Source organism: Chelonoidis abingdonii, chromosome 1, assembly GCF_003597395.2.
Source record: "Chelonoidis abingdonii isolate Lonesome George chromosome 1, CheloAbing_2.0, whole genome shotgun sequence".
Classification (NCBI taxonomy): domain Eukaryota; kingdom Metazoa; phylum Chordata; order Testudines; family Testudinidae; genus Chelonoidis; species Chelonoidis abingdonii.
In genome coordinates, this window is record NC_133769.1 from 57,110,033 (window position 1) to 57,133,859 (window position 23,827).

Consider the following 23,827-nt stretch of genomic DNA (forward strand, 5'->3'; position numbering starts at 1 on the left):
GTCGGCTTTCAAAATTTTTTCGATATAACATATCGGATTACAGTTAGTGTGGACGGAAATCGACGTTATTGGCCTCCGGGCGTATCCCCCACAGTGCACCACTGACCGTCTGGACAGCAATCTGAACTCGATGCAGCGGCCGGTAAACAGGAAAAACCAGCGAACTTCTGAATTACATTTCCTGTTTGCCCAGCGTGGAGCTCTGATCAGCATGGGTGGCGATGCAGTCTCAAATCCAAAAAGAGTCTCCAGCATGGACCATATCGGGAGATACTAGATCTGATCGCTGTATGGGGAGACAAATCTGTTGTAGTCAGAGACTCCGTTACAGAAGATGAAATGCCAAAAGCGTTTTGAATAAAATTCTCCAGGATACTCAGCCCTGCGTTGACAAGCGTAACGGAAGCCAGAGACTCAAATGGACGCTCATGGATGGAGGGGTACGAGGACTCCAGCATCCCACAAGTCCACAGCAGTCTCTGAAACAGTATTTGCATTCATTGGTCTGAGCTCCCAATGTCTGTAGGTTTCAACACAGTGTCTGGCGTATGGTGTCAGGGAATAGCTCCTCAGTTTCCCGCCCCCCACGTGAAAGAAAAGGGAAAGAAATCATTTCTTGACTTCTTTCAATGTCACCCTATGTGTATGAATGGTGCTGTGTAGCGATCTGCAGCAAGTGAAGACAGTATACGCTCCTCTCCCCCTTGCCACCGTGGTAGACGTACAATATGGACTGATATCCGTCGTCGCCATACAGCTTGTGCGTGCTCCTGGCTGGCTCAGGTGAGGTGCCGGGGGCGTCCTGGTAAAATGGGCAATGACTCCAGTTAACTCCAGTAGAATGTACGAACGGCTGGAACTGTGCTTCATCATAGCAACTGGGGCTGAGCTTCATCAGCACCCTCCCGTTTCCTTTGTGTAAAGAAAAGATTTTCGTACTGCCTGGACTGTCATAGCCCTGTGGCGGCTGCTTCCCCCTCATTTTTCTACTTAAACAAGTTCCTGTTTCTTAATTCCTGCATTCTTTATAATCTGACAGAAATGGGGGGGGGGAAGACCTGCCACGTACCCAGGAAGGTTGGGGAGGAGGGAAGCAACGGGTGGGGTTGTTGCAGGGCACCCCTGTGAATATTGACACGGAGCAGGTGTGCTCTGTATCCTGGTCCTCATAATACACTTGCCCCTTATTCAGCAGGACTGACTTCTATTTTTAAATTACCATAAGGAGGGATTGAACTCAGTCCCAAGTGGAGTTCAACCCAATTTTGCTTTGCGTTGCGCCCCTGGCCGATTTCAGCCAGGGGCACTCATGATAGCAGTGGACAGTACAGAGGGAGAGATAACCGTCATCTCCATGCAAGTTTATCCGGCAGTGACGGACAGACGACTGGTTAACCATCTGCTGCTATCAGGTTGCAAAAGCAAGTGAATGCTGCTGTGTCTGGTAAAGCGCTGGGAGTTACTCCGCCTCCCCCCTCTTTCCGTTGGCAAATCCAAGTTTTTACACAATATGCGTTGCAGGAAAAAAAAAAAAGCTGACGGCGTCCTGCATGGGTCTGCTCGTGTCTATGCGATTACTTGCTTCTGCAGGGCTAATCCAGGGAAAAACGCACGAAAGGATTGGTGTCGGCAGCTGAATTGGTTTTCCCAGGTAGGAAGGAAATGATCTGATGACTTTACCCAGCAACCACCCGTAGATTTCACATAATGATTCAACCCAGAATCCATAGGTAGCGGGGGAGACTGTCAGGTAAACTATGGGATAGCTATTGGAAGATGAGTATACCCACAATGCAACGCTCAAGAAAAATTACTCCTCTTGTCAGGGAGGAGTACAGAAATCGATTTAAAGAGCCCTTTATATCGATATAAAGGGCCTTGTAGTGTGGACGGGTACAGCGTTAAATCGATGTAATGCTCTTTAAATCGATTTAAACGCGTAGTGTAGACCAGGCCCAAGTCTCAGTAATCCCCTCTAAAAATAGGTTAATTGGCTCCAATTAAGCCTGCAGCCTTCTCTGTGCTGCAGCAACTTCACTAACCAGAGTGCTACAGCTAGAACTCTGTCACAGTCTGCCACATCTACGGTTGTGGTATTAAAAAGATTAGGTGGAGAAAACAGGTAGATCCTGTATGGAAACTGTTATACACCATTATATAAAATCTAATGAAGACTTGGACTCTGTGGCTATCCATTATAACCAATCTTGGAACTCATTAATCATTAGTTAAAGAAATATAGCAAAAAATGTTCTATAAAACCAATAACATGATTTCAAAAGTGACGTCATACTAAAGAACTATTCTTCTTGCTATTGCATTTTGTCCTTGGTCTCATGTTTCACAGCAGACTAGGAGAATGTACAGAATAACCTCATACTTCACTGTGTTAATGCTTCTGAACAGATTGGCAGGTTCACTAAACATTCCCTTGTCATTTGGTTTTATTTCTGGTGCATTACAGATACTCTGTGTACCACTGCAGTGTAAATTTTTGATAGATCCAGGTCTAGTACCATTTAATATAAGAATTAAGGTTTGATTTTGTCACATTTCCACACATTACACTGCATTCAGTTATGGAACAAGCATGTTCTCAGACAGACACGCTACTTTTGAATTTCAATGTCTTATATTTTCTCTTGTATTCAGTAACAGGAAGGACTAGGAAAACATTTGGTATTGATACATTCTACTATGGTCTAGTCAGCATTATCCTATTGTTATTCATGACCATGTTTATTTTGTTGTTCATTTCTAGATTAAAGAACCTTGATATGTAGAAAAAGTTAATAACAGAGCTCAATACAAATTAATTAACAAATAGTCATAACACCGTGTGAAGTAGTAGTATTGACTTCATTTTACAGAGAGAAACTGAGGCAGAGCAATTAAGAAACTCTTTAAGACCACAACAGCAATTAGGGTAAGGATTAAAATTCAGAAAGTCATCCTGATTCTCCCAGTCATGTGTTCAGACTTCTAAACCGAACAGTTGGTCTGTCTCCTTCTGAACTCATCTATGGTATCCTATTGTACAGTACAATTAAAATTACATTCAGATTTGAAGTATGGTGTAATATGACTGATCAGTTATCTGCAGTGAAAGTTCAGCTGGGAGTCGCATGCCATTGCATAAGTGAACAGCTATATCATAAATATTGTCTTTATGTTGGGTGAAAGATTTAGGCCAGATCTACAGAAAGAACCTTTTTTTTTTAGATTCAGTTTTAAAGTTTTCCACCTCTTGTATCTCTTTTCCATTAATTTATTTTTGCAGATAGTCACATTGAAATGGTTATTGTTATTTCTCCTGTAAGCAACTGATTATTGCTGATAATTGTGATTTTAGGGCTAGAGTTAGCAACTATGAATTTTTGCATAAGTAGACCCCTAAATTGTCCAAAACCAAGTGGTTAGTAGTGCTGTAGCTATTGAAGGGTAACTCTGAAAAACTGTTGTCTCTCTGTACGTCACCTATCTTATCTGTAACTTCTTGTTTGTGACTGTGGCCTCTGATTTTGAAATGGTAACATGAGTACAAACAGGTAGAGATAGCAGCCTACAGAAAGTTGATAACTCCTTTATTAAACCACATTAACAATTATTGGAAATACAGTAGTGTCTCTCAAGTATGTTGGTCTGTTGCTGCTTCCTCATAGTTTAACTCCTTCAAACAACTTTTCTACATTCACACTTCCTATGAACCTGCCAGACAGGCTACACGTCCTATGAGTCTGTGTGGCATTGTAGTTCTTTTTAGTCTCAGAAAGTAAGCAAATATTAAGGCAATCTGAGTACTACTTGAGTGGAAGGACATAGGAGAGTTGGAAAAAGAATGTAGAAGAATAGTCTGTTCAAAGCTAAATGCTGTGCAGAAATATCTGAAGAAGAGTTTGCAGGATACAGTAGGAGTCTTGGTTTTGAGCTGAACAGAACGTGCCATGGCATGCTGTCATAAACAGATGGTTAAGGGTTAATGTCTCTTTTACCTATAAAGGGTTACAAACAGTGAACCTGGAACACCTGACCAGAGGACCAATCAGGAGACAAGATACTTTAAAATCTCGGTGACGAAGTCTTTGTTGGTGTGTGTGTTTCTGTGGTGTTCTCTCTGGGTTCTGAGAGTGACCGGAGCGTACCTATAGGCTCTAATTTCTGTTCTAGTAGTAAGTACAAGTAGGAAGGCGGTTTAGTCTTTTTGATTGTTTTTATTTGCAAATGTGTATCTGGCTGGTAGAATTTTAATTTGTATTTGGCTGGAAGAATTGTATCTCTGTTGCAATTTGTATGTATGCTAGGGGGAGGATTCTCTCTAGTGTCTATAAGCTGAAAGACCCTGTAACAATTTACCATCTTTGATTACAGAGACAACATTAGTTTCTTTCTTTTATTAAAAGTTTTTCTTTTTAGAATCTAATTGATTTTGGGTTCTTGTGTAAGACCCCAGGGGAGGGAGTCTGCACTCACCAGGAATGGTGGGAGAAAGGAGAGAAGGGGGAGGAAAACCTGCTCTCTGTGTTTATCTCTGTCTCTCTGTCTGAGGGAGGGGGAAAGGTGAATTTCCTCTTTGTTTTAGATTCAGGAGCTTGAATCTGTATGGCCTCTTGGTGAGGGGGAAAGAGGAGGGGGGAAAGTAACATTCCTCTCTGTTTTAAGATTCAAGGAGTTTGAATCACAGTGATCTTCCAGGGTAACCCAGGGAGGGCAAGCCTGGGAGAGGCAACGGTGGGGGAAAGGATTTACTTTCCTTGTGTTCAGATCCAGGGAGTCTGGGTCTTTGGGTCCCCTGGGAAGGTTTTGGGGTGATCAGAGAGTACCAGGCACTGCAAGTCCTGGTTGGTGGCAGCACTACAAGATCTAAGCTAGTAATTAAGCTTAGGGGGATTCATGCTGGTACCCCATCTTTTGGACTCTAAGGTTCAAAGTGAAGACTTATACCATGACACATGCATTTAAAAAAAAGAAAGAAAGAAAAGAAAGCAAGAAAATAATGCTCAGCCACAGCCAGAAAAATATTGGGAATGGAAAAAAAAAGTCCATTCTGACAGTTCCAGTAGTGACTGAATTAAATTCTAGTGAAATCCCACTTGCAGGATTAGCTTCAAGGTTATTACCAAACCCTTCTTTTTTTCCATCTCATCATCAGGAAAAGTAGATTTGCAGGATAACCAGGAGGACAAACAAGAACAGCGACAGGAAGAAATGGATTTTTAAAGAAATCCTCAATGCTGTTCAAGAAAGTAAGTTTTCTCTTGGATCTAAACTTGATTTTGAAGCAAAGGAATTGATCATGATGAGAACTCATCATAGCGTACTATTAGAGTAGAAAATAATTATAGAGTGGAACAGAGAATAAATATAAGGAGAGGCAAATCTAAAAATGCCAAAAATCAGAAATGATGAAATAATGTCTGTATTTTGGAAAAGTACAGAAAACTCTAGTATCAAGAGCTTTCTTTTACGAATCCAACTATTTTTGGTAGTAAAATTTTCACAGATATATCATTTAGGACAAAATTCTAGTATTAGGTCTGAAAGATGCAGTTGTACTCCAGTATTATGCTCTACTTGAATGCAGTTTTTTGTTTTTTTTTTATTGAAGACAATTTGTATAAGGAAGTTACAAATAGCACCAGAATCAGCTGAAGTGAGCTGGTAGTAGGTAAGCCTTATGGGAACCAAAAATTTAACCACAACCAGGTGACACAATGTTAAACGTTAGTTGTTTCCATCTATACTGCCTACTAAGTCATGCTTAAATCGTGTTATTTAACATTATTCCTTGAGGCCATTTTCTAATATGAATTAATTGTCTAGTAAAGACAAGCCCAATGATTTCAATATGTTTGCATGAGTGTAACAGATAGTAGAATTTATCACCAAAGATATTACTTTAGGACCTGCCTTCCTCCTTCGTTGTTTTGTTGTTGTTTTTTTCTCCTAACTGACCTTGGTGTGTCACACTGAGCACCTTAAACTCTGGACTGGTAATGTACTCTTGTGGCTATGTCTGCAATAGAAAAAAATGTTACATTTGTAACACATTAGATACCGTGTCAACTAGCAGATGTTAAAATCTCAGTATAGACAAGGCAAGTTGTAGTTTTAATATATATTAGCCAGTTGAGGTAAACTCTAGTTGAGAGCTATGTATTAAAACTACAATTTGCCTTGCCTACAGTAGGATTACAGTTAGCTAACACTTATTTAAAAAAAAAAATCTTTTTTGTCACTGAAGTTAAAGCCTATGTCAGACAGTCAGATAGCTGACTGAAGCATCTCATGATTGTAGAATTCAAGGAGAAAACATTCTGTGCCCATGCTATGATTGAAGACTTATCTATGCTCAGAATTGCATCAGTTTAGCTTAAGGTGTGATTTTAAGCCAATTTAGCTAAATCTGGGCAAAAAGCTTGGTGGATCTCTTATTTTGGTTGTCTTCAGTCAGTTAGGAGCAGGTTTTAAGATACTTAATTTTAGGAATAATTTATTTCTGGTAAGTGTGTTTATACGTGTTCTGTTTTGTCCAAAACAATTACCAATTAGGGACCTGGACCCATGCATGCCTTGGGATTTCCACTGAACTGGGATTCTGCATGAGTGCCGAATTCTATACGGTCAGTTCTGGATGCAGGATCAGGAGCTAAGATGAAGAAAAGCCTCTAAGTTGTGTGCAGTTTTGAACTTAATGGTTAAGAATGAATGTTTAGTCTCCAACTGTACATGGAAATGAAAACTAGGAGGGAGCATGTCTAATAAATACACTGGAAATCAGGACTTGGGGGGTTTATTCGCACTTTGCTTCAGACTTGGTATGTGACTATGGGCATGTCACTTAGGCCAAAATTTTCAAAACTTACCTGCCATGCGACTACACTCCTGCTGAAGGCAGTTGCAGTTGTAAATGTCAACTTCTCTGCCCTAAGATATCTAAAGTTGGATGTTTTCTGAAATGTGACTATTAATATCTTGATGCATCTGTTCCCTCATCTTTAAAATAAGGATAATAATAGCTACTGTATGTCACAGGAGTGTTGTGAGACATAATTGGTTAGTACACCTCTACCTCGATATAACGCTGTCCTTGGGAGCCAAAAAATCGTACTGCATTATAGGTGAAACTGCATTATGTTGAACTTGCTTTGTGCTGCCGGAGTGCGCAGCCCCACCCCCTCAGAGCGCTGCTTTACTGCGTTATATCCGAATTCATATTGTAGTGGGTCGCGTTATATCAGGATAGAGGTGTACTTGTAAAACACTTTGAGATGATGAGATGAAAGGTGCTGTAATGTACCAAATGATGTCAATTTGAAGAAGTAATTTTGGAAAATGAAAATTAACTGAAGATTGTTCTTGACTTGCAATTCTAGGGCTAGGTTCAGAAAAGGATGTAGATGCCTAACTGCCACTTTAGGTGCCTGAATCCCAGAATCAGGCCCCACTAAGATTCCCAGTACTCTTTCTTAACGGCCTCTGAACACTGTAGACACCTTCACTTGCTCAGCACCTGAATTTTTGCAGTAAAAGTTCCCTAGGTGCCTATATTTCTGCCTCTGAGCAGGTGCACTGCAGCCCCATGCCAAGCATCAGGACGCGTAAGTCCAAGGGTGATGCATGAATTGGAAAAACATAGGTTTTCCTTTGCCTAATGCACCTGCGTGGCCTAATCTGGTAAGCATGCTCATAGCTCGCCTAACAGATAAGACCCCTATAGGAAAGTTTACTCAAAATGGCTGAAGGGATGACCTTTCTCATATCTTTTAGCCTCATGGTTAGGGTACTGACCTGTGAGGTGGAAGGCCCCAGCCTCAATTTGCCCCTCCACCTGATAGGGAGAAGGAATTTGAACAGGGATCTGCCACTTTTCAAGTAAGTATGCTGGGCTATGGGATAGTCTGATTTGTGGGGAGGGCACTCCCTCAATCTCTTCTTTTCAAGCTGTTCCACTGTGGCTAAATAATGAAATTGTCACTGGAGAAACGAGAGAGAGAAAACAAGCATAAGAATGACTCTGAAGCCTGATAGTTAGAGCCAGTCCCCGTGCTTCAATGACTTTTTAAATCATTTATCCACAGTGGAACAGCTTCAAAAGGAGAGACTGAGGGACCCCCCACATCAGAATATTCCATAGCCCTGTGTTATGGCACTCACCTGAGAGGTGGCAAATGCCTGTTCAAATACCTTCTACCCCTCAGGAAGAGGGGGATGAACCAGGAGTCTCCCATATCCCAGGTGAGTACCCTAAGTCCTCCTTACCCAGCATCATTCAGCTTCTCACTAATCGTAAGAGAGGGTTTGCAGCTGAGAATCCCAGATAGGAGGAGTTGCATCCCTGTAGCCCAGAGTTAGGTGCCCTCTCCAAGAGATACACCCTTTGCCTTGGCATCTCCCATTGACTGGTATAAGTGCTGCCTACCATGCTGGCTTCTGTGAATCCCATTCTAAGGTGCCTACCTCTCCTCATTCTTTGTATAGAGAACCTAGACACCTAATGCAGGCTTTGTGAATCCCAGTAATTTTCAAAGCACTTAAAAGTTAGACCTGATGATGTTCAATGTCACCATGCCTAAGAGTCTTCTTGTGAATTGAGCCACTGGTATTGAAGATACTTCAGTTTACAGTTATTGGGAAACACTTGAGCTACGAGAAAGAGGGACAGGAAATAAGGATTTTGAAGGATATGAGTCTGTGGAAATTATGGGTTTTGAAAGGTTATTTTTTATCTGTTTTCAATGTTTATTTGCATTTTCTTATTTGGCTATGGGAGGAAAGGAGACTTTACATTTAGACTGAATTTGTGAAGGCAGTCACCTTAGAATATTTGGGAAAAATATTAGTGCTTTAATATATACGTCAAGAATGCAAAAGAGCTCAGTGAAGTGGGTACAAAACTTCAGGGTTTTTACTTGGTTTAAGGAACTCTTTGTCAGTGCTCCATTACAAACTGTACATTTCTACAGTAGGCAAGTTTATGGGGAAATGATTGATACTTTAAAAAATAAGCTGCACTGAGAATGCTGAAAGGTGCCTTGTAAAGAGATGCAAGCATAGAGACCAGTAGCTACGCTAACATATTATAAGAGGGCTATGGTTAGCCCATTCTACTGATAGAGGGAGGTAGTTTTCGCGTATAGGAAATAGAGAGAAAAACAAATATTAACACTAACGGGGTATCTGAGAGTGACTTTGAGTTTTCTATTTTTAGATGTGGAATGTTGACTTCAAGAGTGAAATTAAATTAACTACTGTTCAGAGGTCCAGCACAGGGCCACAGCACACTTAAGTCTCACTTATGGCTATTTTAATGTTAGGGGAGAGAGATTTAGTTGAGGATGGACTAGGCTCTCTCCAGAAGATATCACTTTTCTTTTACTTTTTTTTATAAACAAAAATTGATATGTTCTTTATGAATTCACACTTCTTGCAGTAAAATTGGTAATATTTGTTGTTATCAGGTCATTGTCTTTATGGAAACTGAATAGAATGATCTCCGTTATCCTCTATTGCTGATGGAATTATCTCTGGATTTACAGTGGAGATTTATGATTTTCTTCTTGAAAATGTACAGTTTAAAATAATTTAACCAAGGACATTGATTTCTCATTATTAAAATATACATCTCTATATCATTCCTCAAGTGAGAGAAAATACAGTATCACTTACAAGGGGAAATAAACAATATGAATGCAAATTATGGAGTAATTTTCTGATCATGTGGGGGCTTAAAAGACCAGAGGCATTCAACAGTGAATATAGGTTTGCAGGGAAGAGGCTGCTATTGATAGGACAGGATTCTGCTTTCTTCCCTTAATTCCCTAGTGTGAAAAGACACACAGGAAAGAGAGGAATGGTGATGGAATTACTATAGCACCAGTAGATTGAATGGCAAGTAGAGACAAGTGAGTTGGATCTCAGACATAGCCAGAACCTCTTCATCACTTTCATTAAGACATACCTGCTCTTGATAGAAATAAAAACACAAGAAATAATAGCTGCTCAGTGGTTTCATGATGGCCTACTGAAGGTTTAGGTTAAAAAAAAAAAAACAAACAAAAAAACCTGTAGCTGAAATGAAAACACGGAGGTAGCCAGTCCAGGATACTGAATCAGATAAGGCTTGCAGGGCAAAGGTAAAAGGATAAGGATTGCAGTAAAGCAAAATGAATAAATGGCAACCAAGGAGGAATAAGAAGCATTTTAAAAATCAAGGGGGAAATAGTACTGTGGGAAAGAAGACCCAGTAATACACAACGAGGATGAAATTAATGGTGACTCAGAAAAGGCTGAGGTGCTGAATTTTTATTTGTTTTAGTATGTCTTTAACAGGAAAATTTATAGAGGCGCATGAGCAACCAGTAGAGTAGGATATTAAGGGAAATAACTAACTTGCCAAAGAAGTCTAAAGAAATGAGTCCTTCATATGAGCACTTTATTTGAACTATTAGAGCATTTCCAGGAAGTAACGCTTAGCACCCTCATCTGAGAGAGATTGCATCATTCTGGATGGATGTGGTTAAGGAAGAGAGTCCAGAAAGTGAGATTGATATCTTGGAAAATGAGGACATTAACAGAGCTGGCTCAGACAATTATGAAAAGGAGAGTACAGACTGCCTGCATTCAAGAGACCAAATTGAAGGGAACAAAGACAAGAGCATTGGAGAAGGCTATAAACTACTACTATGGCACACTGAATAAGAAAAATATAGTTAATATAGTTTTAGGGCATGGCCCCATTGTTTACACTGCCTTGCAGGTGTCATAAATAGATAGCTAAGGGTTAATATTTCTTTTACCTGTAAAGGGTTAACAAAGAGAACCAAACACCTGACCAGAGGACCAATCAGGAAACTGGATTTTTTTCAAAACTCAGGGAGGGAATGTTGGCTCTGAGTCTTTTGTCTGTCTCTCGGCTATGGGAGGCTTCTTTCTATCTTCAAGCTTCTAATCTCAGTTTCAAAGTTGTGAGTACAAAGGTAGCAAAACAATAGGCTTTTATATGTTTTGTTTTGTATTTACATGTGTGAAGTTTGCTGGAATGTTTAAATTGTATCTCTTTTTGAATAAGTCTGTTTATTCATATTTTTCTTTTAAGTAATAGCCTGTGTATTGTCAACTTAATGCAGAGATCAGATGTTCATGTGTTTTTTCTTTCTTTTTATATAAAGCTTTCTTTTTAAGACTTGTTTGAGTTTCTCTGTGGGTAGGCTAAGGAACGAAGGGAAGGGGAATTCTCTTTGTGTTAGATCTACGGAGGGTAAGCTCTGCAGCACAGGGAATTGGTGGGAGGGGGAAGAGAGAGAGAATCATTTCTGTTTCCTTGTATTGAGTTTGTCTCTTTGTGGAATAGAGGAGACATGCTTTTTGGTATTGTGATGTAAAGAGATTGCATCAGTACCTCAGGTTAGCCCAGAGAGGAAAGTCTGGGTGGGAGAGAGAGGGGAAGGGAAGTGGGTTATTTCCCTTTGTTGTGAGACTCAGAGTCTCTGAGTCTTGGGGTCCCTCCAGGGAAGGTTTTGGGGAGACCAGAGGGAGCCAAAACCCTGGAATTTTTGGATGGTGGCAGCGAGATCAAATCTGAGCTGGTAATTAAGCTTAGAGGGGTTCATGCTAGCTTCTCAGGTTATGAATGCTAAGGTTCAAATCTGAGTTGGAAGCTACGACAGCAGGTCAGACCGGTGGTGTGAATAGTCCTCTTCAAACAGGACAACATTAATGTGAAGTAGGAAGGTTTTAGTTAATGCCTGCAGCATCCATATGGAGGAGTTACAGCAGCCCTATAGTCTCGACAAGCCCTTAGACCAGGGGTCCCCAACGCGGTGCCAGTGGGGGCATCTAAATGCGCCCGCGTCCTGGCCGGCAGTTGAGTATCTGCCGAAATGCTGCTGAATTTCGGCAGCATTTCGGCGGATGCTCAGCTACCACCACGGTCCTTAGCCTGGGAGGACCACTGCCTTAGACAAAGTGATGCAGGAATTTGTAGTGATTGTGGATAGGTGAAGTGACAGGATAATTTTGGTTAAGATAGCTATTGAAAATGGCCCCCTAAATGTAATATGTACCTATGCACCTCACATGGAATGTGATGAACAAGAAAAAAAGGGATTTCTGGGGGGAAATGGACACTGTTGTGCAGAAAGTGGTAACAAAAGAGTCATCATTGGAGCTAACCTTAACAATCATGTGCGGAGATGGCAAGGTACCATAGCCTCTGTAGCAAGGAAGGGCAAACTGTATGACAGTATGCCTAGACGTATGACTTGGTCATCATTAATACATTTTTCACTAACAAGGAAAAACATTTGATTACCTGTAAGAGTGGCAGATAGATTACTTCCTTCTAACCCAAGCTGAGCTGAAGAACTTCAGAAACTGTAAGGTCATCGCAGGGGAAAGCATTGCATCACAGCATAGAATATTGGTTGTTGACTTTCAGTATATAGCATACATGAGAAGAAAATTGTCCAGATCAAGTGATGGAAGCTTAATGAAGTTAGTAAGGAGTTTAAAATTAAAGTGCTGGAGAAGATCTCTTTAGAAGGATTGAGAGAAAATAAAAATCAATGGTGGAATCGTATTGCAATCAAAATTCTAGAATGTGCAAAGAACCTACTTGGTGAATGAAAAGAGTCTTTTTCCCCAAAGAGAGCAGATGGTGAAGTTTGAGAGGCCACAAAGGAAAAGTGTTTTAAATTTTCGCAAGCAGTGCTCCAACAGCAGGATTTTCAGGAATATAAAAAGAAGTAAAAAGATAGTGAATAAAGAGGCAGGAGCTACTAATACTAAAGTCCTGAAATGAAGAAGGGTGAAAAAGAAATACCTCTAAATTGGCAAAGACCTGCAATTAGAGGGCTAAAGAAATTGGTGAGATCAAAATGATCAAAAATGAAAGTGAAAATACATTAATCAATGAGAACCAGATTAAAGAATGGTGGAGAAATTACTTTGAAGAAAATCCATTATAACCAATCATAGAAGATGTAATTTCAGAAGCAACATGGAAAATAAGAAAGCTCTTGGCCCCAATGGGATACCAGCAAAAGTATGGAAGTGCATAGGGCAAATAGGCATGAACATATTGATACAATTGTTTAATTTCATGAGGGGACTGAGAAGATGCCTGGAGAAAGAGCACATTAGCACCAATATTTAAGAGAAAAGGAGACATGCAAGTCTGCAGTGATTACCAGGGCACTAAATGCATCAGCCAAACAATGAAGATCTAGAAGAAAGTTGTAGATAAGAGACTATGAAGAGAAATAAAGGTCCCTGACAAACCATTTAGATTCATGCCAGGTAAATCAACTATAGATGCTACTTTTGCATTAAGATTGCATGTGGAAAAATATAGCGGGAAAAAAGGAAAACCCTGCATATAGTATTCATTGATTTTGAGAAGGCTTATGACCACATTCCAAGAAAAGTCATCTGGTAATGTATGAGAATAAAAACAGATACCTGAAGTCTACATCAGACTCATCTAGGATGTGTATAAGGGTCCTGTTACCAAAGTCAGGAGGCCATGATGGGGAGAAACTGAACAGTTTCTAGTAAGTAAATTAAGGCTTGGGACTAAGCCCCTTTTTTGTTCATGTTAGTGCTTGATGCCTTTTCAGAAAGCATTCAGAGAGTGGCAACATGGTGCATGCTTTATGTGGATGATGTGATGCTTGTGAGGGAGAGCAAAGAGGAAGTGGAAGAAGATTTAGAGACATGACTGTCACATGGGGTGAAAACTGGCAAAGAGACTCTGAAGAATGTATTTATAAAGTGTGATCTATTGAGTTGGAAGGAGTTTCCTCATGTGATACTTCAGAGGTAGCACTGGTCTTGTCAGGACAGTCTTATTTAACATTTTCTTCAATGATCATAAAGAGCGTAAATGGCACATTAAAAAAAAACTTTTATACTAAATCAGGAATCATAACAAAATTCAGGTAGGGCAGATAAACAATAGAGGGATTGAAAGAGATTAGAAACATAGTTACAAAATAAAGGCACTAGTTCAGTAAACCATTTAAACCGATTGTTAAACCCATCCCTATTCAGCAATGCAGTTAAGCACATGCTTAACTTTAGACATGCTTAAAATTTAGCATGTGCATAAGTGCTTTGTTAAATAGTGATTGACTGCTGAATCGGGGTCCAAATGAGATTCTGGGTAAAGTTTTCAAAAGCCCTGTAAGTGACTTAAGAGCCTAAGTGCCAGTGATTTTCAATGAGACTTAGGGTACATCTACACTGAGCAAAAACAAAACAAACAAGCAAAGAAAAAACTAGGGCCTAGTAAGCTTACTTGGGGTCATGGGATTTGCACTATGAGCCGAAAAATAACAATGTAGATGTTTGGGCTGGAGCCCAGCTCCTGAAACTTGGCTTGAGATGGGGGGTGGGAGGTGTGTCTCAGAGCCTGGGCTCCAGCCCAAGTGAGAATGTCTACACTATTTTTATCCCCATGAATCAGTTGACTTGGGCACTAAAACTTATGGCCACAGGGTGTTTTTGCTTTGTAGAAACACTCTTAGGCTCCTAAGTGCCTATCTCACTTTTGAAAATGTTACCCACTGTTTTGAAATGTGCAAACGAATATATCAGGAATTAAATATTCTGAAACACACATACTGAGTGGGAGGGAGAAACTGGCAAAGTAGAATTGCTGACAGAGACCCAGGGATGACAGCCAAGAGCAATTTAAACATGAGGTTGGAGCATAATGTGATGGTGGGGCATGGGAAGGAAGTCAGTCTTGTCTGGGGTTGTCTATACAAGGATTTCATTTCAAAGCTTGAAGGTAATTGTCCTATGGGTGTAGCTCTGCAGTTGCCACACCAGGATTGTTGCAGTCAGTTAATGACACTCCGTTGCTAGAAATGTGATGGCAAATCAGGGAATTCAGAAAAAATAAATAAAAATAAAATAATGTATATAATAAATATTGTACTGCATAAAACTCAGTTAAGCCCTTTTTCTCCCAGTGATGATCAAGTGAAGTGGTATTCTTTAAGACACTGATATCTTTCCTCACTACTAGCCTGCTTATTTTTCCCTTCAATTGAGTGTTGAGAGCCACTATAACTGACACAGAACAGCAGTCAAGAGTGAAAGAAGAAAACGCCTCTCTGGGGCAGCATACAGAAAAGAAAGAAAGCAAAGGAAGGAGCTATCTAAGCAGGAGGGCGCTCTCCTGAGATACGTAGACACGAAGGTGCTGGTTGGAACAAGACTTCTGTCTTATCCAAACTGATGGTGAGGCCAAAGAGCTCGGATGCTTCAAAAAACCTGCCAATGATGAACTGAAGGTCGTCATATCTATGGAATATCAAGGTGCACTCATCTGCAAAAAGTGTCTCTCCAGCTTCTTGGTCTTAGCAGTGAGTCTTCGAAGATCAGAAGGAGCCATTATGTCTATAGCAGATGTATATCAAAGTCCCTTGTGGCATGGCTGAGAACATAGGAAAAGAACAAATTGAACTGCATTGGCGCAAGTACCCAGCCTTGCTTCACTCCATTTGAGATTTTGAATGCCACAGAAGAGTCAGCATTGGAGAGCACTTGCACTGCCATGTAGTCATGGAACAGATGGATGATTTGTATAAACCTTCTTGGGCAACCCAGTTTATGCAGAATAGCCCATAGACCCTCTCTGTTGACCATATCCAAAGCTTTGGTCAAGTCAATGAAGACTGCATACACGTCCATGTTTTGCTCTGAACATTTTTCCTGGACCTGTCTTATGACAAAAATCATGTCTGTAGTACTACAACCTGATCTGAAACCACATTGTGCTTCTGGCAGAGTCTTCTCAGATAGTTTGTAATGAGTCTGTTCAGTAGAATGCAAGCTAGTATTTTCCCAGCTGTACAGAGGAGAGAAATGCCTCTGTACTTTCTGCAGTCTGTTTTGTTGCCTTTCTTTGGAACAGTGATACAATAGCAGCATATTTGAAGTCTTGTGGCATTTCTTCTTCTTCCCAAATGGTACTCAAGATGTCATGAAACACCTCAATAGCCTTTGGGCCTGCTACCCTGTACATTTCTGCTGGAATACCATCATTTCCAGATGCTTTGCTGGAGTACAGTTGTTTGATGGCTTTCATGACCTCTTCAACTGATGGAGAGAGATCGAGATCCTCTTTGATGGTTTTCTCAGGTAATTTATCAAGGACACACCAATCAACTGTGGATGGTCTATTGAGTAGATTCCCTCCTTGTCTTTGATAATAGTTATGCCATTTGCCAGCTTCAGAGGAGCTATGGCAGATTTAGATGGTCCGTAGACTGTTCTGAGAGAGTCTAAGGTCTTTGCATTGTTCATATCCACATTATGCTGAACTTCTGCAGCTTTCCTCTCCCACCACTCATCCTGTATTCTCCTCAGTTTGAACTAGGCCTTGTTCTATAGGCACTTAAACCTATTTTTCTTTGAGACAGAAGTAAAATCGTTCTACCATTCAACAAATATTTTCTGCTTATCACTTAGGAGTTTGGAAATGTCCTCGTTCTTCTAGTATGTATTGTATGTATTGTGTAAACACACATGGAGTTTAGTGAAACTTTTTATTGCAGTAGCTAAAGTACAGGGGTATAGTATTTTCACTAGGCATTTTTGCCACAGTAAATTCAATAATCTCATACTATACGAAGTACTGAAAAGGGGCAACCTCATGATGAGCACAGCATGAAAGCCTAAGACCCAGTACTTCAGATTAGTGTAGCTTATCTTTTTGGCATTTAAAGTAAAAGAGAGAGAAGTTTTGTGCTTCTTTATAAAGAGCGACTATCAGAAATATTGCTTGTAGTCATGTCATTGACAATTTTTTCATTAATAATTTTGGAGAAGGTTTTAATATAAGCGCCTCAAGATAAAAAAAAAGATTTCTTTTTATAAAAATGATGATAATGAGACTTAATTTCCTGAAGGTTTCACAGATTAAGAAAGCATTTCTTCACCAATAGGATTTAATCTCACAATCCTCAGCTAAAATCTGGTACTGTAAGAATAGTTGAGATTAAAAGTGCAATAAGAGAGCCCTTCAGTTTAAGGTGGAATGCTTGGAGAAAAGAGAATATCTAAAAATCAGCTGGCCTGGAAGACCTTTTTTATGATTTATTAGAAATATAGGAATTGCAATACCAGATTATACCAGTTGTCCATGTAGTTCGTATTCTGTCACTATCAAATGCCTCTGCAGCAAGAAAGGTGGAAGAAATCTTTAAGTGGAAAATAATGAAATGACTTGTCTGTAGGGGGAGTTTCTCCCTAACCCCATCAGTTAGTGATTAGTTTATATCCTGCAGCAGGAGAGTTTCACTTCCTGATATATATTTTATCATAATTCATGTAACCGTGCATACTCTCATTGTCCATATCAATGGCTGATCTATTCTTTAATCATGCTAAACTCTTGAACAGACTGATCTCTTGTGATGGTGAGTTCTCGAGGTTGAAGAAAGGATTTTCTTTTATCAGGCTTAAGGCCACATCTACACTAGTAAGAAAAGATGTGTTTAACTCATGTCAGATAACATATGTTAACGAAAATGTGTTGAGAAGGCAAGTCGTAGTTTTAACTTGTCTTAACTGGTCAAGGTAATCACTAGGGGCAGCATGACAGGTTGATTAATTCAGGCTCACCTAGAGTACATGTACACTGCAAAAAAGAAAGAAAAAAAAAAGACCTATAGTCTCACTGACTGGCTCGTGGGGCTCACACTGTGGGGTTGAAAATAGCTATGTGGATGTTTGGGCATAGACGGGATCCCAGTCTGTGAAACCTGGTAATAAGGGAGGGTCTTAAAGCCTGGGCTCCAGCCCAAGCCTGAATGTCTACACCGCAGTTTTCAGCCTGGCAGCATGAGACCTGCAAAACCAAGTCAATTGACCTGAGCTCCAAGAGAGGGGTGTGTGTCTGTGTGTGTGTGTGTCTGTGTGTGTGTGTCCTCCCAGGGGAACCCCCAACCCTCTACACCCACCTTCCCTCAGTGGCTACTGCCAGTTGTCATCTAGACCCCGCTCCCTGGGGCAAACTGCAGTCTGTCATGGCCACTCATCATTGGCAAGGAGGTTGGACCAGCTGCTTCTGCCTAAACTTGGGCTGCACCTCCCAGCCCCAGTACCTGCCTAGGCCTTTATCAATGCCTCAGTCTGGGGAGTTGCCAGGCTGTTGCTCCCCAGCTCCTCTTGCCTTTCCCCAGCCCTGCTCTGCTCCAGGTACCCTATTCCCAGGCAGCTAGGTCCTTCTCTTTCCACAGCTAGAGAGAGACTGACTCAGCTCCTCCCTGAATCCTTATAACAAGGCCAGGTGTGGCCTGATTGGGGTGTGGCCTCAGCTGTGGCTGCTTCCCCAATCAACCTAGCCTTTTTCCACCAGAGGAGGGTAGCTGTCCTGCTACACGTGGATATAAATAGCAGTGAAGATGGTGTAGCACTGCTTAGGTGAGTAAAGATATGCCGGAACCTGAGAGTATGTACCCTATGCATCTATACATGCCCGCAATTCCTCCCCTATCTATACTGCGTTGGAGCCTTTCCTGTCCCAGGGAAAGGCTCAGGCAGGGGGCAAAGGCTATTGCATTGGGGAGGCACAGTAGAGAAATGCTCTGTCCACTTCTGGAGCATTACCTTGCCGCAGGGAGCTGCCCAAGACTTTCCCTACTGCAGGGAGAGACTCCAGCAGTGGGGAAAGACTCCAGCTGGGGAAAGGCAGTGAAGAAAGTCTCTGGCAACTCCCCACTACCAGAGATTTTTTCCTGCTGCCTTCCCCTGCCAAAGCGTTTCACTGCCACATGTAGCTACATGTACACTGCCTACATGTACCCCACACGCTGCTGTCAGCGTAGACAAGGCAAACTGATGTACTGTTAGATCCTCCCTTTATCATTCTTGATGCCAGCATCTTCTCTGCTGCTGTAACTATGACACTACCTACCTTAAGTTCCTGAATACCACTTGCATCTTGAACTTGAATGTGAAAATTGAAAACCTTTTACAAACTCCTTTAGCAATCAGTTCATTGTTTCTTCTAATCCTCAGGGACATATAGAAATAAGTAAATCTTATTCAAGTATCTTCCTGAGCAAAAGATTATTTCTTCTCCCAAAAGTTTTTTTTTATTTTAGTTTAGTTTTACTATTTAATCAATTTGGGTTTTACCAAGGATATGGTGAGTTTCACAGCACTGCAGATGAAGGAGGGAAAAAAATTTGTGTTAAGGTGCAATGGGGAATACCATTATTAAAAATTCCAGTCTTACATTCTTTCAGTTACTACTATTTTGCACAACTGCCATTTGGTTCATAAATCAAAGGTTTGGCATTCAAATTAGCATGTTCCTGAATTTCTCTTTGTTAATGTGTTTCATTTTTTCCCAATAATTTCCCCAATTTCTCTGATAACACATTCAGGTGTTTTTTTTAAAAAAAATAAACCATTATCCCATAATAGAAGAATATTTTCCTTATATGTGAAAAAAATATGTATCTTTTTTATATTCACTTCACCAAATCACAGGAAGGAATCTGGAGAATTTCGGTTGGGAAAAAAACTCTGAAAAATATATATTTAATTGTTTATTACTCTGGTCAAGTGACACAGGAAAAAGAAAGTCACAATTGTCCAACACTTGGTTTGTTAAGATTTTGGTTTAATATTGTAATTATTGTAATGTACAGTTTTATTTAATACAAACTGATAATCTACCTCCATCAGTTTGACAGAACATCAAAATAGTGAAATAAACTTGTATAGTATTTTTATTTGGTTTTAGAAATCAAAGCTAGTCAGCTGGGATTTGGGGATGATGTGAGGTAATCTTAGCACTGTTTTTTGGAAGGCTGACCTCACAAAACTATTTCTTTCTATATTATTCAGGCAAGTGTGCCAGATTTGGTCACAAATGCAAATTTTTTTTAATGTCTGAAATTTTCAAGTGTTTGTAATGAATATGTCCCAATCCAGGGAAATTCTTATCTGTTGCTTAGTTTTCTCTGGCAAACTGATGGACATCTTTATTAAAATCAATATGGCTACCATTTATTTAAATTATGGGGATAAAAATTTACAGCCTGTTTTGTATGGATGCACTGGTGGGGAAGGGTGCCCAAGGAGCCCATCCTCCACCCAGCATCCCCATATTGGATCAGGACAGGAAACAGACGTTAGGCACTTGGGAAGGCAGCCAGCCAGCTAAAACATCTGGTAGTGCTTCGTGGCTGCAAGAGAGTGTGAAAAGCTAGCATGAGATATAGCCATACTCTCTGAGGATCTGACCTTTCTCCTAGGCATTGCAGTGGTGCAGGACCAAGCCCTGAGTGCCATGCGCTGTCAGTAGCTGGCATTGGACAAAGCGCGCACACTGATTTTTGGAAAAGTAATGAGTTCTACAGAGCATATAGCTTCCTCGGTAATCCCTGGGCAACTGCAGGATAGTGTATCTAAACTGCAGTAGTTCCAGTTGGACTAAATTATATAATCTTAATGAAGAACCAGGTGTGTATTGTAGTTCTCTTTCACCTATGTATCGAACCAGAACTCCGTAAGTGTGTCTGCACACATTAGGATCAGCTACAAACTTGATAAATTGCTACATGTTGTTTATTTGCAAGCACCAAAGTTGTATTGATGAATACATTTACTGGCCAGATGTGCTGCACAGTAAATGAACTATGATTAGGAAAACACAGGTGTCCTGTATGGATTATTTCCACTGAATGTGACTGTAATCACAAACATCATATGCAAGTTTCAAAAGTCACACAGAAAAAGCTTTAATGTGTCAAACTGTTGTTTCATTAAATTGAAAGCATCCTGGTATATATGCCTATACTCGTAAGATCTGCATACCTTTTGGTGGTAAATATGTTCAAAGAAATAATATTGAGATAGATGAAATCATGTGTAGGATTTGAAATGGATGCCAGTTTGCTGTGTAAAGGTTTTATTTATTTAAAGATTTAAAAAGATCGCTGTTTGCTTTGATATGTATGACTGATTTTACAAAACATGTCATGCAGTGTTGCTTTTGAATATATCTGATAGAAGTCCTTTTGAATGTTTAGATATTTTTACCTTAAATTTCCTTTCCTTGACTTTATAATCAAGTCAAATTTGTCAAATTAAATGTGTTGGTACATGCAAAGATGTGTCAAAGGATGCTTGGGCTTTTATAAGTAAGGTTGATAGGTTCTTTATTAAAATCCCTCTAGTCTGAACATATCCATATTAGATGATTCCAGATTAACAATGTATAATATTACATTCTGTTCTTTCTTTATACATTTGTTATAGAAGTGTCTAAAGATAACTGAACTGGAAATCCTGATGATATCTACTTTCCATGTTAAAGTACATAATTTATTCATCATATTTCAGGTTTAAAGTTAGATTGACTTGTTTTCACATTAAATATCTGCATTTCAAATTTAAACTAAAACTGCTGTATGCCCTTTAGAAGATGGACAGGATGAGGCTAAATGCCCAAGATATCAGTGGTATGTCTACACTACGGGATTATTCCGATTTTACATAAACCGGTTTTATAAAACAGATTGTATAAAGTTGAGTGCACATGGCCACACTAAGCACATTAATTCGGCGGTGTGCATCCATGGTCCGAGGCTAGCGTCGATTTCCGGAGCGTTGCAGTGTGGGTAGCTATTCCATAGCTATCCCATAGTTCCCGCAGTCTCCCCTGCTCCTTAGAATTCTGGGTTGAGAGCCCAGTTGGCTGATGGGGCAAAATCATTGTATGGGTGGTTCTGGGTAATATGTTGTCAGTCCAATGCATTCAACCTCCTCCGGAAAAAATGAATACAGACAATGCATTTCACGCCCTTTTCTCCTGGATTGCCTTCTGGCAGTATCCGCCAACACGGCAAGCATGAGCCCTTTAATGCTTTTTTTTTTTTTTTTTTTTTTTTTTACAGTCACCGTAGTGTACTGGATGCTGCGGACAGAGGCGATACTGCCGCACTACACCGCAGCAGCATTCATTGCTTTTGCATGATAGCAAGAGACGGTTATCAGTCATCCTGTACCGTCCTGCCTGCGGTAGTAAATTTGGCAAATAAGAATGATGGTATCTGTCCTTCGTACTGGTCCTGCTGCTATCAATGGTGTCTCTCCAGCTGAGAGTGCGGGGGCGCAAAGGCAAACTGGGAATGACTCCCCCAGTCAAGCCCTCCTTGAGGTCTAAAAAGAGAGTCAGTCCTGCCTAGAATAGGGGCAAGTGGCTAGAGAACCCGTGTATCAGGGAGCACGAGCTGCCCGTGTCAAGATCCGCGCAGAAATGAATGAGTACATCCAATTGCAGGGGGGGGCCCCTAGCAACAACTGCCCAACCATTGCTTCCCTCCCCCCTAACCTCCCTGGCTACCATGGCAGTGTCCCCCGCATTTGTGCATGAAGTATAAAAATCGCAGGAATAAGAAACAAGTGGCCTTGTAGTGAATAAAATAGGGGAGCAGGCATCCCGTAACTCCCATGACAGTCCAGGCAGGAACATAAGACGGTGAGGAAGACCGAGGAGCCCATGCAGCCTGCTGCATGCTTAGCCACCGGCAAACTAGCAGGTAAGTCCATTTTCTTTACACAGGAAAAGGGAAGGGGGCTGGTGAGAGCTCAGCCCCCAGTTGGCTATGATGAGAGCGGTTACCAAAAGCCCGTATCTGTAAACCACTACTGGAATAAGGACCAGGAAATCATTCCTGTTTTAAAGCGCCAGCGCCCCGAACCGGACCTCTACCTGAGGCAAGCCGAGGCATAAGCACTTACAAGGCTGATGTGACCGACTGGATCTATCAAGTCCATTATTTGTACTGTCTGCGACACCAGGAGGAGAGGGAGGAGCGTGATACGCTCTTCACCTCAAAGAGCTGCATTCATCGCGGTCTACCACCAGCTATTTTCGAGTAAGATCAAGGTGGGTTGATCCATTGCGCAAAAATAGTTCAAGAAACGATTTCTTCCCTTTTCTTTCATGTGGTGGGGGGAGGGAAGTAAATGCCGAGCTATATCCGAACTGGAGAGCACACACTTGGACAATGTTGTTGGAAGCCCTACAGGCACTTGGGAGCTCAGCCCAAACCAGATGCAAAAGTAAGTTATCGAGACTGGCTGTGGACTGGGATACTGGAGTCCCTCAGTACCCTCCTCCCTCTATGAGCACCTTTTTGATTCTTGGCTTTCCGTTACGCCTGGTCACGCAGCCCTGTGTAAGCCCCGGAGATTTTTCAAACGCTATTGGCAGTTAATCGATCTTCTTGTAACGGAGCTCTGGATAAGCGAGATTGTCCTCCCATACAGCGATCAGATCCGTACTCATCATCTGTACGGTCCATGCGAGCTCTTGTGGATTGGGGACTGCATCGCCACCCTTTACGTATCTTCATTGTCATTGCTTGATGTTCCGGAGCTCAGTCGACGCTACGCACAAAGCGGATATGTTTAAATTCAATAAGTTCCCGATGGGATTCCCTGTTTACTCTTGCCACAAAAGCATCCCTGATATCAATGGCTGTCCAAGCTGTCACAGAAGGATGCACATAGTGGGATAACCGCCCGGAGGCCAATACCATCGATTTGCAGCCACACTAACCCTAATCCGATATGGTAATACCGATTTTAGCGCTATTCCTCTCGTTGGGGAGGAGTACAGAAACCGATTTAAAGAGCCCTTTATATCGATATAAAGTGCCTCGTAGTGTGGATGGGTGCGCAGTTAAATCAGTTTAACGCTGTTAAAATTGGTTTAAACGCATAGTGTAGACCAGGCCAGTAACTCAATCTGTGATCAAGAGGCAAGCACTGAAAGTGAGCCACCAAAAAGAAG

At 41.0% G+C, this 23,827-nt stretch overlaps 1 protein-coding gene across 6 annotated transcripts in view; it reads left to right on the forward strand.

Annotated features, from left to right (window-relative positions):
* Positions 1 to 23,827, forward strand: part of CNTN1 (contactin 1) — a 507,922-nt gene that overhangs the window by 451,800 nt on the left and 32,295 nt on the right. The window contains exon 24 of one of the 6 annotated variants that reach the window (XM_075065761.1): positions 5,150 to 5,243. The exons of the other annotated variants lie outside the window; for them this stretch is intronic. Within the exon in view, the coding sequence (XP_074921862.1) occupies positions 5,150 to 5,217 (68 nt within the window). The 3' untranslated portion in view covers positions 5,218 to 5,243. The remainder of the gene's footprint in view (positions 1 to 5,149; positions 5,244 to 23,827) is intronic. 6 annotated transcript variants of the gene reach the window in all.